At 30.9% G+C, this 22818-nt stretch overlaps 1 protein-coding gene across 6 annotated transcripts in view; it reads right to left on the bottom strand.

Annotated features, from left to right (window-relative positions):
- LOC118071403 (CREB-regulated transcription coactivator 1-like) overlaps positions 1-22818 on the bottom strand; it is a 108375-nt gene that overhangs the window by 42533 nt on the left and 43024 nt on the right. For 4 of the 6 annotated variants that reach the window (XM_035090553.1, XM_035090552.1, XM_035090550.1 and 1 more), the window contains 4 exons: positions 16021-16171; positions 13260-13358; positions 4655-4702; positions 4278-4433 (listed from right to left, as the gene is read on the bottom strand). In XM_035090553.1, coding sequence (XP_034946444.1) covers positions 4278-4433; positions 4655-4702; positions 13260-13358; positions 16021-16171 — 454 coding nt within the window. The remainder of the gene's footprint in view (positions 1-4277; positions 4434-4654; positions 4703-13259; positions 13359-16020; positions 16172-22818) is intronic. The other 2 variants (XM_035090551.1, XM_035090549.1) reach the window with 2 other exon arrangements.

A 22818-nucleotide genomic window follows, 5' to 3' on the forward strand; every position in this document is an offset into this window, starting at 1 on the left:
AGTGTAAAATATTTGTATGTTGCCATCTAATGACTATTGAGTAATGACAGTTTTATAAGTTGTTGACGTTGCTCGACGATTAGAATGTTTATAGCAACGACGGGAGAGTTTGTTTATCTCCAGTTTTTCGACTCAGACTTGAGTTGACCGGCCGCCTTCTCTTTGATCAATTAATAGCTGTCAATCTTTTAATAAACTTTTTCATTACTTATCAATTTCTGTAGATATTATTTGGATTTATTTCACAATATAAATGAACAGGAAAATAAAACTTTGAAAATTTTTCGTCCAAAAATATTTTTCAATGGGATCTGTTTCAATTCTACAAGAAAAAAATTAATCGGAAATAAGTAATTTGAAAAGGAGAAAAGTACATCGAAGTTTGTCTATTATCATTGTAATTTTCCATAGGGTTTTACAGTATCCTATTGGAAATAGTTTAACCATTTCAACAGAAAATTAGAATTTTTTTTGGAAAAGTGATCATTTGTTTTTCTTCTTCAGTTGAAGTATTCTTCAATAGAATTCAATGCATTTCTATAGGAAGATATTCTGAGAGTTTCAATAGGAAATAGACTCTTTTTACAGGAAAATACTACTTAAATATTTTTATATACCATAAAGACTTCCGTGTGAAAAAATATTGAATTCTAATGAGGAATATTGTCACTAAAACCCACTAAGTCGTATTTTGTTTTTTAATTTATTTACTCCTTATGTAAACATGAAAAAGTTGAGCCCCTTCATAGGTTCGAATTTTTATTAAAGCCTCTAGTAATGTGAAAATATTTTTTATGTCATACATTCTATTTCAGTCTATTTCCTATAGGAACTTGACTAAATCAGGCTAATTAAAAAATATCAAATCGTATTAGAATATCCAATAGTAAAGAAATATTTTTTATGTCGTCTCATTTTTTAAAATCTGCTTCTTTCTTATAGAAATACATAGAAATTATAAAAAAAATAATATATAAATTAGTTCTATTAAAAAACAGCAAATTCTATTAAAAATATTAAAACGAGAAAATATATAATTTAAGTTATATTTTCCTTTTCAATTAACTTATTCCCTACAAAATCTTGACAGAATTACATTTATCAAACAATATCGAATCTTATTGTGACATATCGAAGCAAGAAAATATTTCCCATCAAATAAATTTAATCCCATTATATATTGTTTAGTCCTATTGCAGAATTGAAAAGGCTTCGCTTCTATTTTATAGAAAATTCTGACATTTCAAAACCCCCATTAAGATGTCATTAATACTATGAAAAGTTAAGTAGGAAACATAAGTAATGAAAGGACTATATCGAAAATATTATAATCCTGTCGAAAAGTTCTTATTCCTATTGAAATGTCTTATGCATTTTTACCATTGAAAGTTGTTTTCCAACAAGATAGTTTGAGTAGGGATGTAATTTAAATGTGTATATAGATGAAACCGTGGCAAAGTGAGGATACTAAAAAATTATGCTTAATATAATTTTTTGAATTTGATTCAAAAATAATAAGTTATTTTTATTAATTAATTTTCATTATCAAGTAATTCCTTTATAGATGCTGCTGCATTTTTAATAATTTTTTTGTTTGTCGTGACTCTAGGTTTTCAATTAACTTGAACACTTAAACAATGGTATTGAGTCTGTAAATCCATGTGATATTGAACACATATCTTGCAATAAGTTGTTCTGCCAATTATTTAAAAATTAAAGGAGCATCAAATTTAATAACATTTTGCCTTGTAAATAAAACTTATGAGAGAAGGTTACGTAACAAATCTAAAAATTAATGAACAGCAATGTCACTAGAAACAATTGTAACTAGTTTTCCATAATACAAAAGACATTCCTTGACGAGGGTTAATTCAATTTTTTCAGAAGCACGATGTGAGCTTCAAATCGTTGCGAGTCACATAGTGCACCAATTTGCAGAATTTCAGCTTCAGATCCAAAACCAGTTGTTTCTGTATCGACTATGACATTTTCACATGTTGGTTGAAGTGAACTAAGTTCTGAATTCCATTCATTTGTATGCAATGTTGTTGTAATGACTGATTCTATCACCAAATATTTAAAAAAATCCAAAGAGACCAAGTCGTAGGCAAACTCGAGCTGGAAGGAGAACTCAATATGCCATTTGTATCGAAGAGGGTACTAATGGAGGATTTCTAGCATTAGAGATAAGAAACTTAATTACTATTAATAATAATAATAATAATAATAATATTGTTTGTGTGTAAAACTGTGTGTAAAAAATAAAAATGACAATAATAATTTAGAAACTCATAATTTAGAAAATAGTTCACATAATTTGGTTGAATCAGTCTCAACTTCGTCGGTTAATAATAGTTCGTTAGCTTTCGCGATTATTTTAGATTAAATCCATAGATTCGATTTAATTTTTCTTCGGTTGTTTTTATTTTTCTAATCTAATATATTGAAAAGCATTGAGTTCGTTTTAAAATCCTACCATTTGTGCTGTTCCTCCCCCACCATTGATGTGTTTAGTTTTGCTCCGCCTCGACGCAGTCTTGAGCGCTGCTTTTCGTAGCAACGCCATCTCCTGCCTTTTCGACGAGTTTTCAACTTAGCTTTTAACCGTCCATTTGAATTGAACTTCTATACTAGTCTCTCTTCTCTGAGCTCTTCCCGAATTTACCCGAACGTTTCTAGTCAGCGCATAATAAAATTTTTTGAACAATTTATTAACTATATTTATTTTGCACTAAAATTATTAAAGTTTTTTTTTTAATTTCAAAAGGAAAAAAATTTCATTATTTAAATTTTGATTTGCTTGCTGATTTTACTATTCAAAGCCCGGCTGGACTATTTTAAGCAAAAGTCATGTTTTCATGTTCTAGAATAGCGTAATTGGCAGCGTACTGGATTGTAAATACGAGGATGCCAGGATCGAATCTCGCCATAAACAGGATTTTTTCGAACAAAGTTTCTAATAAATTTCATTTCAGGAGTATATTTACCAGGAGTTTATTCGTATATAGGAATCTGTTACATCTAAAAATCGTAGTAAATTACATTCAGTTCTATTGATTCTATAGGAAATTCTGAGACAATAATGTTCCCATTGAATAATATCAAATCCTATCGGGAAATCGAAAAGGAATTAGCACACCTTCATGGTACAATTGAATGGAATTGAGAAGATTTCTATAGGCATAAAAACGTCCAATAGGGTTCAATAGAAAATTTTCGATGCAATTTTCTTATTGAACTTTAATCTCTCAATAGGATTGTTTACACAGGGTTAATAATAGATGGAAAAAAATTTGACGTTCACCATAAGGTTTAATTTCTATTTGTTTACAACAGATACATTTGTTATTAACAAGAAGAGCCCGTTCCTATTCATGTTACATGGTTAGTAGCTGACTTTCAGAAAAAAAATATCCTGTTAAAAGAGCTCAAATTCATTGCATCGATCTTTATTTTGATTATTGACAAAAATCCCATTTTTACGGGAAAGGAAAAAATATTCCGTCGAAAAAACTCAAATATATTGCACATATTCCGTTTTCAATTGTTTACAACAATTAACATACATAAAAAGTAGCCTATGCTATTTCTGACATTTTTCTCTTCATGTTTGTAAAATTTCGTCAAAATCAATAAAGCTATTCCCGAGATTACCCCCGAAAGACAGACAGACAAACATTCTAAAAATAGTCATTTATGTTTTAACAACATGTGAAAAATCCCTTGAACTGAGTTTGAGGTAGTTTTCCGAAAATCACAGACAGATACTTTAATTTTATTTATATTGATTTTTAGACCACTTTAAAACATTGCTGGAATATATATCTTTTACAAACGTTGGTTCTTAAAGTTTATTATTCATTGATTTATGAACTAGATATTGTCCTGAAACTATAGATGTTTTCAAACCCTCTAATAAGGATATCGGAGTAATTATACCAAACAAACCTCCTGTCCCCTAAACTTTTCCAATTCATCAAGTTACGAAGTCTGTTTGTTTTTAAAAACCGTATAGTAGTTCTTTGTTGCTTATCGGTCACTTAGATCCCTCTCTACGATTAAAATAAGTCATTTTTATCACAACCTGTTATGTATAAAGTCCCGTGTACACCACGGGACCTAATTATTATCACATCGGGCATGATGCCATCAGCACGAGGTAATAATAGGCCACTTAGGTCCTTTAATACACAATGTACTATCCATAGTATTATGTAAAAATAATTTAATGATTAAAAAAAATCATTGTAGCTTAATGAATTATCTGAAATACTTACAGGACTGTGAGATGACGGTACAGGACTATGTGGTTGTCGATAAATGTAATGATGACCTGGACTGTGAGTTGTCGAAGACGATTGTTGGCTCGTTTGTTGTGCATATGGCTGTAAATCCTTTTGAGAGATGTTTGTACTGTTTTCCAACGTCACCCCCTGTGTTAAATATTAAATATTCATTAGATGCAGCTTGATCTTAATTGATATTTTTTAATTATTATTCCTTTTTCTTGTAATCCACAAAAGTGGTCTCACTCCGAATGCACTAATTATATACTGAAGACCATACTATTTATTTTTTCATTATAAGGTAATATAAGAGATAAGTATGATTACAATATAAAATAAAACAAAAAAAAAAACGAATTCTTACTGACCTTACATGTATGCAGTAATCTAGAGTTAACAGGCACTGATAAATGATTCTGTAAAATAACAAATACAAGAAACACTACAAAAAAAATGCAAAATAAAAATGTAACAAAAAATTTGAATTTTACAGCTACACAAAATTATATAAAAAGCACTTGTGTTTTAGAATATCAAAGATATTTCAAAGCAGAAAAAGATCAATTTTTTTTACATTTTCTATCATTTGAAAGAAAGTGTTAATTGCGTGTTTTATATATTTAGTGATTCTCATAATAATATTATAGTGAATATTGAGATTCGTGTAATATCACACATAAGGAAATATGGTGTTACTCATCATTCTCAAACAATCTATTAAGCATGATTCAATTAATATCTGTTTTTTTTAGATAGTAGAGATGAAAAAATACACTTCAAACTCAATCAAAATTCGGTTAACCGTCATATGAAGAATATTTATAATATAATCATGTGTAAAATTTACAATAATAAATTCGTAGTTAGTCAAGTATGTACTGTTGCATAGCTCTTTACTGGACACTCATATCTATAGATTCAAATTGTGACCCAAACCAAAGGTGAGGATCACAAATACTCAAGTGAAAGCTATAATATTCTTTTCCATAATAGAAGACAGCAACATATTCTTTGTTATGCAAAGAAAAAGAAGGTATTTGTATAAGACTGTAAACAGGTACACTGAGAAAAAAGGTTCCTTCGATAAATGAAGATTTAGTTATAGTTAAGAAATCACATATTTGAATATGGCAAAATAAATATTTTGTTACTTATAATAATTAATTTTATGAAAAAATCATTAAAGTAAATAGCATTTTTTTTAACTATCAACTTTGACATTAACATAAAACACACTTTTTTTACTTTTCTGATAAATTTTAACGTATAAAAGTTTTTAAAGAATTAATAATTAATAAAAATTTAAATGGCATAAGAAGAAAAAGCTAATAGTAGACTACCTATAACGATAGTTACTACCATTGAAAAAAAATTATTTGTTATTTTACTCATGCAGTCGGATCAAAAAATCATTGGTTTATCATAAGACATCATATAAAGATTCTAATACATCATAACTGAGAACTAAAAAAACATTTGGAACATTCATGTATAAATATTATTAGACATTTATTTATGAAATCCTTTAACACGCAGAATAATTTCTATGTATTCGTAACAAAATACTATTTATACGATGAAAACAAACTTTTCTATCATATATCGGATGTCATTGATCTTCCAATATCAGGTTAAAATTTATGCATTTTTTAACAACTTATTTCATTTTCAATTAATTCATTGAAAGAAAATGGATAACTAACTTGACGAAAAGATCATGTATCGAAGTACTATGGAGATTCGGGGAAATAAAAGTAAATTCTCTGCGTCGAGAATAAAGTACAGTACAAATTCCCTTCTGTTACCCCAACGAGCCAGGACCTTTCAAATCTGGTACTTTTGGGATTGTTCCCCACTTCGTAACCAATATTTTTAAAATATTACAAATGGAGAAATCGTGACCGAAGGATCTAGAGTCACCAAAGCTTATTTAGCACCACTCAGCATTTCGCAAGAATTTTCCAATTTACTAAAACTATTGTCCTAAATTTTCTTATAATTTCTCCAATCCATAGGCAAATTATCTGCTATAAAAACCGTCAAAAAACATCACTCTTCGGTTAATCAGCAAACTGGACGGTAAAACGCAGGCTCGATTGTTCCGCGCTCGCTGACCACAACGCGATAGTAAATTAAGAATTTTACTAAGATTTTCCTTAGTTATCCTAACGAAGTGTCTGTTAACTCAGACCTCCCAGGAAAAAATTTTCTTATATGATCGCATATGGGGAATTAGCCGTATATGGATCATATGTGAAACACACATGGTTTTAAAAATAAATGAATCACTTCGAGAGTTTTATTACTGTTATTAGTTGTAATTTACTGAACTTTTAATTCATTTTTAAGTAAAGTGAAGTGAACGACTAAAATATTTAGTACGTCGAAATTCTCTTGAGGAAGCACCTCTATCTACCTTTGTCCAAACTCAGCGGTAAGTATAATAATAAATTACTTCATCGCATAAATTTCATTAACTGAGGCGTGAGTTCTCATAAGATACTTCATTGCGACAATTCTTTTGAATAACAAATTCTTCTAGTATTACATATCAGAAGAGAAGAGCCTTAGTAGTCTCAGATCCCTCGTTTAGCCTTTTGGCCACTACACGGAGAGAATTTTTTCACTAAATGTATGTACAAAAATGGCAAGTACACGTTGCGAATTTGAAAAGTAAAAATATTTCTATTTAACAATAAATTTTAAGTTCTTCTAACTATACTTGATATTTAAAACGTTTCTTAGTCATTATTAGGAGAAACATCTTCTTAGATTACATACATACATGTACGTACATACTAAAATACTGCAGTCTTAATCATAAAATAAAATATTTAGGTACGAATGTGCGAACGTATAATTATGTACAAACGCTTACAATGTGTACATATTTGGTAATAATGAAATAAAATAATAAGGTTAATATGGTTTGAAATATTTGGTAATTGTCATTTCACGTAAGCCACTTTTTCTCTTTATTGCTGCTATATCACGAATTCTTTTCAGCTGTAGTAAACCTACAGTATCACTCTCAGTTTGTTTTTCAAACTACTTGAGAGCTGTTTCCAAGGCATGAAGTGCTTCATCATGAGATGATCAAGCATCATTTTCTACACCTAGATTTTCTTATGTTTCATCTTCTTCCATTTCCTGCTGTTCATTTCTCTGCAATATGTTTTCTACGATTTCGTCATCCGACATAATTTGAAAGCCTTGATCATTACTGTCACAAGTGACCCACTCTTTTATATCACCATCATCACAATTCTTGCATATTTGTTTATTCAACATTAAGTCATTAATTTCCTCCAAAATAGAATCATCCGAATTAGTTATTGAATTTTTATTCTCACGATTAAGTACTCTGTTCCAAGCTTTGTTCAACGTCTTCCTTTCAATTAAATCCCACGTATTTACAACCATGTGACAACACTCGTTACTCGCTCTTTGCTAGTTTTATATTCTGGAGCTGAATTCTCTCGCTTAGAAGCTAAAGATTTTGAAGGTAATGACTTACAGTTTAAAATATATAGACATTTTTAAATATATAGACGTGACACACGTCAGATCGGAGGAACACAGCTAGCTAATGAAAACAATAACGAATCGCGCAGGGCAGCGATCGCACGGGGCGCGTGCGGGGTAATGCCAGTTCCGACACGTTCATGCTTGCATAAATTCGACTTGTAGGTAATTTTAATATAATGAGTCGGTAGTCCGGATAATCGCGAATCCGTATAACTGAGAGCCGGATAATCGAGTTTCTACTGTAACTCAAAATTCTCACTTACATTTAGTAAAAACATTTTCTCTGTGTACCCAGCTATTAATTTTTCAATTTAATAATAATAAATATCTTTGCACATAACAAGTTCTAATTAATGTGAAAAAATTTATTCAATTAGTGGGGAAAAAAGTAAAGTAAAGTCAATGGATAACTCAGAAAATCCTAATAATGTGATTATAATATCGAGTAATATTTGATACATAGAAACACTTATATCAAAGTGTTTCCATTCAAGCAGATGCATATTACATTATATGCTTTTTTCACTTTTTTAAAATAGTGTAGTATATAAAAATAAAATGAATTTTCAGGAGAAAAGAAGAATTTAATTATTGATAATCGATATAAAATTTTGCAAGGAATAGAATCCAGAGAATCACGAGATAAATTAGCAATTAAATAGAATATTACGAAGCAGGCGATTTCCATTAATAAAAGACAGAAAGCAGATATTTTAGAAACTAAAATAGTTTTAGAAAAATGTGATGGCAATTTCAAGAAAAGGAGATACACGGGTATAGAAGAGAAAAAAACTTGTCGAATGGTTTTAATAATGTCGTTCTATGAATTTACCAGTTTCTGGACACATTTTGAAGACAAAGGCAATTTACTAAAATCAACAACTTGAGAGTAAAGAAAACTCCAGTGCGAATGATAGTTGGATTGATAAATTAAAAAAAACATAGACTTCATGAATACAGAGAAGTATTCATGGTGAGAAAGCATCAGCTGATCTGGAAAGAAGTGAAACATTTAAGTCAAAGTTAAATCATATTAAAAGAGTCATGGGAGTTAGATTGTATATGTAACTGCGACAAAACTACATTATATTACAAAGTTTTACCAAAAAAATCTGGTTTTACGAAGTATACAAAGAGCTGAAGGTCGAAAAGTTCCAAAGAATCGAATAACTGTAATGCTATGTACAAATTCTTCGAGCACCCACAAATTACATTTATATATAAGTGATAAATCTGCAATGCTTCGATGTTTTAAAAAAGTGCACAGTTTACCCGTCATTTATAGTCATTAAACTAATGCTTGGTTGACCTGTACTTTGATAAAAAAATGGTTTATCACAAGCTTTTCACCTTGTAACGAGGTGATTTTCGACATCGAAAAATCCCTCACATTAAATAATTAAATAATTCATTAATGATTTATTTCGAATTTCGTAGCCTTGAACGTGAGCTACAAGAACGCTGTAAGCGTGAAAAATTGCAATTAATTTTACTAAATATCAGTGCTCTGCAGTGGTCTGGGTGTGACCCGAAAGGTCCACACGACCAACTTCCCAGTGGAAAAAATGAAAAAACAATTCGAATAGAACCCGTTTCCATTCTTTATAACAAATGGAATTGTTATAAACGAAATGAGTCTGTTTTTATTCATTTGATATGGTTAGTTACTTTATTTCAGTAAAAAAAAAAATTGTGCGTTGAAAGAATTCGAATATACCTCATAGATCCTTTTTTTCATTATTTACAACAAATTTCATTGTTATACACGAAAAAAGTATGTTTTCATTTATGTCATACGGTTGGTAACATTTTTTTTGTAAAAGAAAAAATTATGCGTTAAAAGTACTTATATATATAGAAAGGGTCCCTTTTTTCATTGTTTATAACAATTTAAAACTTATTATTTAAATATTCCTATGATCAATAATCACTTGTTAGTAATAATGTTCAATTGTTTGAACACAATTCCATATTATTGACTATTATAGCGCCTTTAATGCTGTTTTCTCAATCCTGTCACGAGTTTAAAGTTCTTTCATTGCTGATTTTGTTTTTTAAAATTGTTTTTTTCGATGAAATATTGTCATCATATTTTCATCCAAGTATTCTAATCATTTAATATTCATATTTTTTTAAAGATTTCGAAATTCCGTCTAAAAAATGGTATAATTTATGCAGGTGACATGGCGCCGAGTATCTACCGCTACTCTAGATTCCGTCTAAAAAATGGTATAATTTATAAATTGAGAAATTCAGGTCATTTTCTATTTTTGCTAGTTTTTTGGTTCTGCAAAAAAATGGCTGGACCGATTTCGCTAACAATCCAATCAGTTCTAAGTTACGCAATTACGCGTTGAATGCAATTGGTCCCACATCGATATCATTTTTTATTCTCGAGATAATCGAGGCGAAAAATAACTCCAAACGCACATACGTACATACACACACAGACGTCCACTGGAAAACGATCGTATTCGGCTCTGGAGACCTTAAAACGTGGAGATATGTCAAAATTCGGGATTCGCAAAATCGGACCCATTACTATAACTTCCCACTGGGAAGTTAAAACAATCACGTCAATCAATAGATTTTATTCGCCACTTATCGGGATCACAGTAGGTATATGATCGCCGATGCGAGTCAGTCAATCACTAGACTACACGAGCAGAAGTTAGTCGGTCAGCAGTGCTGTGACAGTGTCAGCTGATGTTATTCGCGCCGTTTGGGTAGAATAATCAGCCATAGCCATTTGCTCGACATTACCAGCTGATTCATCTGACGGGATCTGTCGCCTTATTATTGTCCGAAGACGTGTGGTCTTCAATTGTATCCTCTGGCAGTCTGAGTGGGAGCTGAGTGGTGCTCCAAATCAAGGACTACAGAGTTCAACGGCAGCTAACAGTTGTACAGCAGCCATCTTGTCATCGCGGAAGCCAAGCAGATCTCTCCAGCTCGGTCGACCCAACGTGGGATATCGTAAGCTAAGTTTTTCTGTGCTGGCTTCGCCTAATTTTTATTTTACACTGTATCATACAAGTCAATTTTATTGCTCGTCTATTATTAGTGTGTGTGCGCATTGTGGAGTTTTCACACCGCATGGGTTATGCGAGTAAGTGTGTTATGCGCCTTAAACCTTCTAGCACGTTCGAGACGGCTAGAGAAAAACTTTGTATGCTAAATTCTTAATTATTAATTGAATTTTATTATTAAAAGTATAATTAATTGCCAAAGATTGATATATATCGATTATTAGTATTTTGGTACTTCAGTAAGCTCGACCGGATGTCGAATTATGATAATTATTTATATCAAGTCTATTAATTATTGTACCCGCACTCTGAGAGTCTCAATATAATTTTTTTATTTAATAAAGCCAAGGTACATCTCAGTATAAAATTGATTGTACATTTATTGTAAATTTTTGGCGAATTGATTCTGCCTGGCACCTGATCATTGTCTTCTTATTGTTTAATTATGAGAAAGTTAATTACTCATTAATTATCAATTTACAATAAAATCCCTATTAATAATCGCCCATGTCCAAAACCTGTTAGTTTGTGGCACAACAGGCAGGCTAGCATGGTTTTGTTGTAACTGCATGTTTATAAGTTAGCATCTTAAGCTAGCTTAAGGTAGCTTTGCGCATATAAATATGAAATTATGAGCAGTTTAAAAAAATACGCCACGTAATTTTTAATAGCCCAGGAAAAATTAAGAAGGGATAAGGACAATTCACAGATGGGAAATTTTCCTAGTAACAGGAGCGAGAGAATCAAATAAGAGAGAGCAACAGATAGGAGATTGTACTGTATAAAACTTTATCCGTGAAAAACCCGATAAAAAATCATTGAATAGAAATGTATGGAATTTTGTAAAATTTAATGCAATTATCCCTTTGAGTTATGCTTTTTTCTACTGCATATTTTGACCTGAAACTTTGTACTCAGTTATTTTTGGGGTCGCTGATTATAAATATGAGCTTAGATTTACAAAATTCAAGATGACGAATCCAAGATAGCGGCCTAAATTTTGTGCAATTGAATCGTTTAGACCAACGGATCAGACATAATTTTCTGCCATTTTCATTTTTTTAAATTTAACCTTAGATTCGTGATTCCGAAAACCCATATTGTATTTACGTTGAATTTTTCAAAGCTAATAGTAGTTTTGTAATCAACGGGCCTGAAAACCCCCGAATACAAATATTTAGACTAAAATATGCAGTAGAATAAAGTTTGATTGGTTTGTCGAAATGATTAGTTCAATTTCACACATTTTTCCGCCATCTCGGATCCACCATTGTGAATTTTGCAAATATAACTTTGGTTTTGTGATCTACGAACTTGAAAACCCTCGTGTACAAATATCCAGACCAAAATATGCAGTAGAACATTTTTGACTGCGGTTTAAATAGGTGGTGCTCTGGCAGTACCACTGTGACTCAAAGGGTTATATACAGAATTTTTATAGAATTTTATACAGTTATAGAGAATTGTATACAATCATATTTCACAGATTGTATAAAATCTTATACCAAAACATACACTCTTATATAACTATCTACAATTGGATAAAATGCTATAAAACTTCTTTTGAACGTTATATACGATTCTATAGAAAGTTATACAGTTATGTACGATTATATTCAGCTTTATATTATGATATACAATGATATGGAATACGTTGTATTGAGCTCTATACAATTATATATGTTTATATAAATTTGTATCTAATCATGTGTCACAAATAGAATTTCATAAGAAAATAAATATTATTCATCATCTACTCATCAGCAAAATATATATATTTAAAATAGTTAAATAAAACTCGAACGCATTTGTATCGTACAAATTTATTAGCACTATTAGGTTTTTTAAAATAAGTTTATTAATGTTACTTATTTGTCATTAACAGCAATAAAATGTGATTGTTATAATTTCACTCAAAGCCACTTCTGCAGAAGAGTCAACTTTTCCTAAGTATCAAATTTTTTTTACCTACGAAATTTTAGATTTTTTCAGTAAAAAAAACGTGTTACTATATATTCTTTTGAAAAATCTGATAAAAATTTGCATGAATTTACCGTAAAAATATTTTATCATTTCAACATTTTTCCAGTGATTTTACATTTTTTCCTCAGTTTTCCTGAAACTGTCAGGGTTATTTTATTCAGTTTATAGACTATTGTTTGAAAGAGTTAATTGAAAAAATTAAATAAAAATAATATTGTAAAATACGACCAATCTAACATTAAACAGTGTGATTAAGAATATTGTAATAGAAATATATGATATAATTTACAGCAGTTTGCATTTTATACAGAAAAGCGAATTTATAGTCGGAGCCCACGATTGTCGTAATAAATAACCGTTTGGTATTTTTCATATATTTATGATATTAAAACTATGATTATCAATAAACTCCAATAAGGTAAAGGATAATTACTTGGGTTTCTGATGGGCTGTGTTCCTGTGGTATGGATAATCGTCCAGCTTGCGCCAAGCTGATCAGCGATAAGGTGGTAGGACTGCCCGTTTGAGGACTCTGGAATAAATCCAAAAAGTATTTGCTTGTATATATATTGAAAATGGTTTGTAACTTAATTTCAGCAAAAGAAAAAATTTTCCGTTGAAAGAGTTCTAATATATTGAATAGATTGAATAGATTTATTAAACAAATTCAATTGTTATAAACAATTTACATAAATAAAAAGTAGCCCATAACCTTTCTCACAATGCTCTGTACATGTTTGCAAAATTTATACTACTATATAAATTTCTAATGTCTGTCTGTCTGTTCAAGGTAATCTCAGGGAAAGGTTATAGGATACTTTTTTATGATGTAAATTGTATATAACAATTGAGTTTATTATAAACAATAATAAGCGGAATCTATTCGATATATTTAAGTTCTTGTAACGAGAAATTTTTACTTCTACCCAAAGAAAAGTAACTACACGTATAAAATGAATAGAAGTAACCTCTTTCTGTTTATAACAGCTAAGTTATTGCTTGTACTCGGGACAACTTAACACAAGTCAACATAGGCATCACAAATGGCGGAATTCATCATATTTGTGATGATTGGATGTATGTGATTAGTTTCGCCTGAACACCACTGTTGGGTAGTAATAGGCGCGAATTTTAAATTTTTTAAATGTTGAAACTGTTTAAAACATAAAACTATTAAATTCAACGGTAACAAATATTGTAATAAACAATAAATATTTTATACAAATTACATTTTTGAATTGATATTGTGCGTTAACTTCGATTCATTACAGTATCAGTAATTATAAAAAAATTAAATTAATTACTTGAAGTAAGAGACAGGAAAACCTAAATACTGGTTAGAAAATCGACTCGAAATTCAACAGTTTTTTATAGTTAAAAACGAATTAAAGAAGAAAAAATTACTCTGGTTTTAAACCGAATATGAACGGTGAAATCCTGGTTAAATGATGGAAATAATTTTTATGTGTCCTAATGCATTTCAGGGTTAAATATTAGTAAAAAAAATGGTTGAATATTAATTAAATAATGAAAATAATTTTCACGTATTTAATGTCAATAAGCGTTAGATTTTCAATTTCACAGTAGAATTTGTTTTATATCATCAAAAAAAAGTGACTGATGACTTTATGACTACTCCGACAACTTCATTTTGTTTTTAAAATATTGAAAATGAGCAGTATTGTTAACAACAGAATTGTTAACAGCTCTTCTGTCTGTACGCATTGTTGTTCCCTTCATTAATTAACAACAAGAAAATTAATTCATTTGAAACATTAAAATTTAATAGCATTGTTAACAACAGCATTGCTTTTAAATATAAATAAATATTTTGATTTTACATCAGTAAGTTCTTTATTTATTAATTTTCGAATTCTTTTTTCTTCCTGAAGACCAGAAGTACAGCTATCCCGCCTTCACCCGTTGTTGTTCCCTTAATAAATTAATAACAAAAATATTCACTGGTTTTTAATATTGAACATTTCTAGTATTGTTGGAAATAGTATTGTCAACGAATATTCCGATCTGACACCAGTAAGTTTTTAATTTATTAATTCTTAAATTCTATGTTATTTGTAAAGGTTTTATAACTTCATAATAATATCAACAATCCTTTAAAGACAATTACAATTCATAATATTTGATGTAAAATCAACATTATCATTTTTACTCGCTTAAGAAACCATTACGAGCCTTACTATTTTTCTCCTTGTAGTTATAACTACATATATGGAGTCATCAGTCACCTCATTGTGGCAATATTTAACAAATTCCATTGTAAAATTAAAAATCCAACTTTTATTGACGTTTTTTAATTGTTCAATTGTTTGTTGAATTTAACTAAGTTTATATTGTGAATTTTAGGTTGTGCAATTACAGATTTATTCCTAATTTACTATAGGTTAATAGTTGTTATTGTCAACTATCTAATAAGTATATGTTTTTAATTATTATTAATAATTAAGTAAATAAGAAACAATAATAAATTTGAACATACTATCAAGTTAATTTTTATTCATTTGAATTGTGATGCCCTAACAGTCATCACTCTGATTTCTATGTGTTTACTATGGTTGTGTTCGGACTAAATGTGTTGACTCATCAAATGCTGAGTGTTGAGTTGTCCCGAATACAAGCATTGTTAAGGGGCAGAAATTTAATTGTACAAAAGCGTTTGCACATTTTTTATAGCCAATAACGACGATTTTTTCGCTCCTTTTTTAATACTATTACACTGTAATGCGTATTAAAAAAAGTTTATATATACTATAAAATTACTATTTAACACATTCTCGATCAATCCATTATTATGCAACGTGATTATACACATTACGCGGACGAACTCACGGGAATCTGCCAGTTAATATACAATATGTATAAAGGCAGGTATATGTTTAAAGGCAGTTGATCAAAATCTTCATAATTTAATATATTATAAATTCATATAATTCAAAATGATCACACATAAGATTTATTTCAAGTGATGGACTTAAACGTAACAACGAAATTTGGTGGTTAATGAATTGAATTTTTGTCTTATGCTAGTGGATAAAACTATAGGATTAATTTGCAATTAACGTACAAATAATGCCGATAAAATTAAAGTATGAAGGTGAAAGCTTAAAAGGTTTGAAAAAAATTAGACAATTTTCAATTTTTTTACACAAGTTTAAAATAAAATCTTTCATACTCACATTGGTGTACTGCGTACTACTTGAATGATCTTCGTGATCTAAAGGAACAGGGAGTGGTGATGAGTAATGAACATTACTTAAATCGGGTAATGATCCAGTATTATTTCCAATCGGTGTTTGGGGCCCAGGTGGCTGAGAACTTGGATGAATGCTATAAAAATAAAATATCATGATTATCATATAATGGCTCCACATTTAAATTTGTTATAATAAGAAAAATATCATTTATGTGCACTGACAGAAGAATATATTTGGTGGGACTTAATGAATTCATTAAAATTATTTTACATCATTTATTTGATACAAATAAAGATTTATTTGTTAGTAATAAATCTTTTTTGCTTAACTGTCTAATATTATTATATTTATAAAACCATTAAAAATTTACACGAAATTAAATGGTTATAATTCATTTTGTATTGCATGATAGACTAACGCCACGTACATAATCATGATCTTGCTTGACTTGAGAAGCGTGTTCAGCTCGTCTGGGAGGTCAATAATACCGAACACACTAAATCAAGTTGTTTTTTAGACATTCAAGAAAAAATTCAGTGATTACAATTGACATTCAGTTATTTCTAGAGACATTCATCCATTTATTCAGTAAAATATCAATTTGTACAGTGTATATTGTTTATTGTTAGTGCTAAAATAAAGATTATATATTTTGTGTAAACCTGACTACCTAATAAGCTCTATTCTGGAACAATCATTTAACTAACCTATCCTTAAACGGGTAGGCTAATGCAAGGTTGACCTCTTGTCAACACATACTTTTCATTACTATTGACTTTTTAAACGTTATATGACATAATGAATTTATTACATATGTAAATTGTTCTTTTATTTTGTACAGAGAACTTGAAAATGAAGATTTTGACGAATTAGCTTCAAAAATGGTTAGTATTTTCACGACTGACATCAAACAATTACATCACGTTTGTCCCGTTTTAAAATCTAGTTCAGGCAGAACAAGTCTGAAATATCCAAGGGCAAATTAGTTGACAAATATCGAAATACACTAGCATTAATTGATGCTTTAGGGAAAAAACAGGAGAAAAACTTTGTAACTTTACAAAAAGCCACAAAGAAACAAGCATTTAGAATGACTTAAAAGTAGTGAAGACTGGCTAGTAAATAATAGAGATAGGAATGAGGTTTTAGTTGATTGGGATTCATCGTATGATACCAGAGTTACTAACATTATATCGAAAAAATTTCTAAATGATACTGATATTTTTAATAAGTGGCCTATACTAAAGAAATCAATAGGTTGTCAATGGGTGAGTTTACGATTACTAATTAAATACCATTGTTCTGACTTCGCTGAACTAGTGTAAACGGATAGAAACGAGATTACAGGTGGACGGTAATCAGAAATTGAATGGACTGTATCTTTGAGGTTTTTTTGGATGCTAGAACAGTCAAGACTGTTAAACGGTTGTAAATGAATTGACTGACACTATTTAACCAAACAATTAATGATTTATTAATTATTAAAATAAAAGTAACAAGCAAAAACAATGATACGAGAGTTTGTCTGATAACTGGATAAAATGAGTTCACTGAAACTGAATCTTTGAATTGTCTGTGTACAGTCTTGAGTTCACTGAGATTTGTGATATAGCATTCACTGATATTTCACACAAAGAGTTTGTTTATATTTCTGATAATGAGTTCACTGATGAATTGTCTGATGAGTGGAAAATCACTAGAAAGTTGTAAGTTTTCCAAGACTGTGTTGGCGTCAGACACAGAGACACAAGCGAGTTGTTCGTGTGTGGATCATGTGTGTGTGTCTGTCCATGAGGCCGTAAGGCGTCGAAGCTGACATCGTTCGTGCCTTTTGTAAGGAAGGTGCTGATTCGGACCAACTTGAGCTTACTGATGATGTCTAATGAGAGATAGGCTGATTGGTGAGTTTACAATCATCACTGTAGATTATTGACTGTTGAATTATTCCATGTCTGAGGAATATTCTAAGGAGTTGGCTGGGTTTTCACTAGAGAGTTCGACTGCGTGAGCTCTTTGCTAGTACACACGTAGCGAGTTGACTGTTATACCGAGTTGTCTATCTGTTGGTATCGTCCGATGATGCTTAAGAGACGTCCGAGTACGAGCTACGTACAACTCTACTGGTAGTAACCGAAGAATACTGACCACAACTGAACTAAATAGTACTATTTTATCCAAAAATCTGCATTCTGGAATCTTCTAGGTCTTTAAGAAGGGATATCTACACCTAGGAATTAATTAGAGTAGTTTAATTGGCGTAGATGAGTTGGCAGAAGAGACATTTAGTCCTCTAATTATTCGGTGGGGAAAAAAATGTCAGACCGTCGGCAGAACACCTTCGACCAAGTCAGAACAATCATATTGTAATATATTTACATGAAACGTGAAATATACAATCAAGTATGATCAATAATACAGTATTGTATCATTTAATGAATAAAAAATAGGTCTGAGCCCACTTTGTCTGTGTTAACACGACGAACTTCCCATTAGTAATTGTTTATATCAAATTTAGATAGTTACAATCAATGTTTGTTGTAAACATCCGAATCCATGCGATAAATACATTACTCAATCAATAAATAGGACTAGTCATCCTAGCACTTTTTTGCCTTTTATAGCATACTGGTGAATTGTTTAAAGAATTCTTCATTGCTTTTGGTTTCGCAGATTTACCAATAATGAAGCTGAAAAATTTGAATAAGTCATGACAGTTATCCTCTCTTTATTAATTTTAAAACCTGATACTCCTGATGTTGATTTAGACTTTAAATTGAGAGAAAGAGGTTGTTGTGCTAAACCTCGATAATTGAGGCGAGTTTCGTCACCGGCATAAAGCCGCTTTAAGAGTGCTGTATTACTACTTTTGGCACTCTTATGGGATCAACGAGACACCAGTGCTGCCTTATATACCTGGTGAATTTGAGTCGCTTGTTGAGAGCAGGAGAGCGAAAATTCATTGGAATTTTTCGCTTTGTACGCCTTAACGCATCGAGCACAATAACACGGATATTACTCTTTTCAACCATAGCACGTATTTTACATTGAGTTCTTAGCTTCGGGTGAGCAAACATACGTACCAAAGAAGAGAGTAAACACGAACGCTCCAGAGAGCTCATGTAGGTTATGAGAAAAGACTATCTCGAATATAGAGCTTATGTAATTAAATTCTTTCTCCAAAAATTTTTCGACGAATCTCAAGATAAATAAAAAAAATAAATTTAATTTGACGCTGATTGAATAAAATTTAATTTATTGAATTTCTAGATAAATCTGAAGTGCAATTCATAAATAAATTGATTTCAAGTGAAATAATTAAAAAATCGGGCGCTAGATATGGAAGAGAATAATGTTCTACTCACCAAAATGACAAAATCATATTTAATTTAAATAACCTCGAACGATTTATTAAACATTGAACCACTTAGATTTTAATATTAAATATCAAATAATAAAATGGAGCGTAAACCTTCATGGGTTATTACTGGTAATTACTGAAACGCTACACCACCTCAGCAAAGCTAACTTTCGACTGACGGGTGTAGGCCAGCTTAGCGACCCGTGTGAGAGTCCCAAAAACTCTATGAAATTCCCTTGATGAGCGCCAGGTAGTCTTGAATCTACAGTCTAACGAAATAATGGGGAGCCCCTCAATTTCAGAAAAATAAATATTTTAGTGTCAATCTCCAAGGTAAGGTTTGATCAATTCATTAAGTTTCCCTTAGTTCCTTCAGGTAACTTAAATGATATATAATATTCACATAACATTCTTACAATAACCGACTAGCATTCTGGATTTCTCGCGATTTCTTCGGCTGCCCCACTAAGATTCTTTATTACTACCACACACGCGCTACACACATACATTCGACTACAATACAGAATACTCCAATACCGTAGAATATGAAGTTCTACGCTTACTGCTCGTAGATTATGATCCATGACCTTGTAGTACCCCTTCTGATTTCTTCCCTTTGAATCAGGAAAGTTTCTTCAAGCATTCAAAATATAATTCAGGAACTTCAATCTTTCCTGTTTTTTTATACCTTTTATGCCCTGAATTCTTGTTTAACTCTGGACGTTTTATTTACTCTCGAGGATCCGGGCGGAACCGTTACTAGGCTGATACTGATTTGACCGTCATTCTGCTGGTCAATCGAGGGTGTTTGAGTATTCTAATTATGAGGTTAGTCATTTGGCGTCGTCTAAACACTAATTTTCTTGCTGATTAAACGACTGAGAGGATAAGGTTCGGTCAGATACTAGTATTCCGTTCTATCACTCAAACTCCGTTAAAAAAATTAATTTAGTATTTTCAATAAATTAAATTTACGTCAAACTTATTTCACTGTCTACACAAAGCTAAATAACAAAATCTTTAATCACGATCCAATCACCCACAGTTCTTTGTAGATTCTCACGTGCAGCTTGACGGCACAAGTAAATGAGTCAATCATTAATATAAATTGTAAATTATCGATGTGACAAAGCGCGTAAACAATTTCTTTTTAAATTATAACAATTCATTTTACAATGAATCTCTTGGATATAAAATAATGACAACGACCTTAATTTATTGGATTAATCAAACATCTATGGAATGACTATGACTACTCATAAGTCTAAGAAAATACTAAATTTCAGTCTTAAGAAAGATCTAGAGATACGGCACGACAAATCACGTTGTCACCAAAATTCTTGAATACGACATTTCCGAATCATCCTATGTGACGCTCGATGAATTATACAAAAAAAATTTTGCAGCTCAATTACACTCACTTATCAATAACGGTAAGATCCATCGACAGAAATGAAGAGACAGTTCACTGGTGATGTCCCACGTTGGACCTAGAGTCAGCAAATGACCGCCTATGTAGCTGTCATAGATCTGCTCCACCACTAACGGATGGATATCCAGGCTTACGGAGTACTTTCCTCAACAACTTTCTTCTGGCCACTAACAGCTTTTCCAACAGTGAGAATAAACCAGATACAATAAATCTTCTCTTTCAAAATCCGTACGTCTGTGTTTTATCGTGAAAAACTTATTATGAAAAAAAAATTATCCGTTGCTTCATAATTAGGAGAAAGGCAAAGAGTTCAATTACGCCCTTATTTATAATTTGGTCTCTTCAAGACGATCCATAATTCTGTAATTATATTGCTACTTGTAAGTCTAAAGTTATTTAAATTAATAGAGCATAATTCCCGATTATTGTTAACCGCGTCGATAAAAGAACAAAGTTATTATAATTGTTGATGCAATTATTCTGCGTTTCATCACCCCTTCGACTAGTAGGTTTTGTATGCATTACAGGATCTCTAGCAAAGTCTCAGGGCATGATCACGCTGAAGCTGTACCAACGATCTCTTGTAGTCCAAGAGCAGTGTGAATTCCCTATTCATTAATTTTAAAAGAGTTGAAAAAATTTGTTGATGGGGGTTTCTCGTAGAGATTAACGAATTTATGAATTTTTAAATAATGCAATCAAGAAGAGCACTTGTTATTATATAAAAGTGCTGGGTTTGAAATTCATATAATTTATAAATAATATTAATTGAAAAAATAAGGCTTCGATAAGGTTAAAAAAAAAAATTAAAATATAGGATGTGTTGAAAATTAATTAATTCTCAAGTTTGAATTTCCAGCTGACAGGAACTTTGGCGGCCATCTTCGGACTAGGTTGATAACCAATCTACCTAATAATTAATAATTTTTAATGTAGTCACCCATTTGACCAATTTTCAGTGTCCTCTTTGACTAATGAAATTCTTGTCACTATTCTTTTTCCGTTCTCTTCCGTGTTAACACGACATTCTAAATCATTTAATCTAAATCTAATTTTCTTGAGACAATCTGTGTAGTTTGTGACATTCAAAATGACAGAAATCATTCAGTTATCCATCCAAAAAAGAAATCAAGTAATAATTCTAGACGATTCTTAGTAAATTCAAGTAATCAAATTCATTTTGCATTGCATGATAGGCTAACGCCACGTGCACAATCATAATCTTGCTTGACTTGAGAAGCGTGTTAAGCTCGTGTGGGAGATCAATAATACTGAACACACCAAGTTAAGCCAATTTTTTAGATATTCAATTATCATTCAGTGATTCTTAATTAACATTCTGTTATTATTCAGTAACTTATAAGTGACATCCATTCAGTTTAAGTGACTACGATTTGTACAATGTAATTATTGTTCATTGATAGTACTACTAACTAATCTAGTCAGTACCTTTGCTTAAATGGAACAAAAAATCTCCGTTGGATAGACTTGAATATCTCAAATAGAACCCGTTTCCAATTGTTTATAACAGATTCAATTAATATAAACAGAAAGACAGAGTGTCCATTTATGTCATACTTTCGGTAACTTTTCTTTAGTAAAAGAACAAATTATGCGTTAGAAGTATTAAAATGTATAGCATGGATCTCTATTTTTATTGTTTATGACAATTTCAAATTTTTTATTTAATTATTACCATGATCAATAATCATTTGTTAGTAACAATGTTCAATTGTTATGGACATAATTCCATACTATTAACAATTATTACTGACTATTATAGCGTAGAGATGCAGGATGACCGTCATTTATGATTATGGTCACAGAGCAGTCATACGACCGTCATGTGACTGACTGTCTCAAATGACCGCCGTTTTTGAAATGCCAATTTACAGTCAGAAATTTTTTGGTCACAAATTTGGTTATCAGCATCTAGCTTGATGGTATAAGACAAGATGTACTAAACTTGCAAAACCTTCTGAACAATGTA

Source organism: Chelonus insularis, unplaced genomic scaffold, assembly GCF_013357705.1.
Source record: "Chelonus insularis isolate UGA/USDA-ARS -01 unplaced genomic scaffold, ASM1335770v1 contig_82_pilon, whole genome shotgun sequence".
NCBI lineage: Eukaryota > Metazoa > Arthropoda > Insecta > Hymenoptera > Braconidae > Chelonus > Chelonus insularis.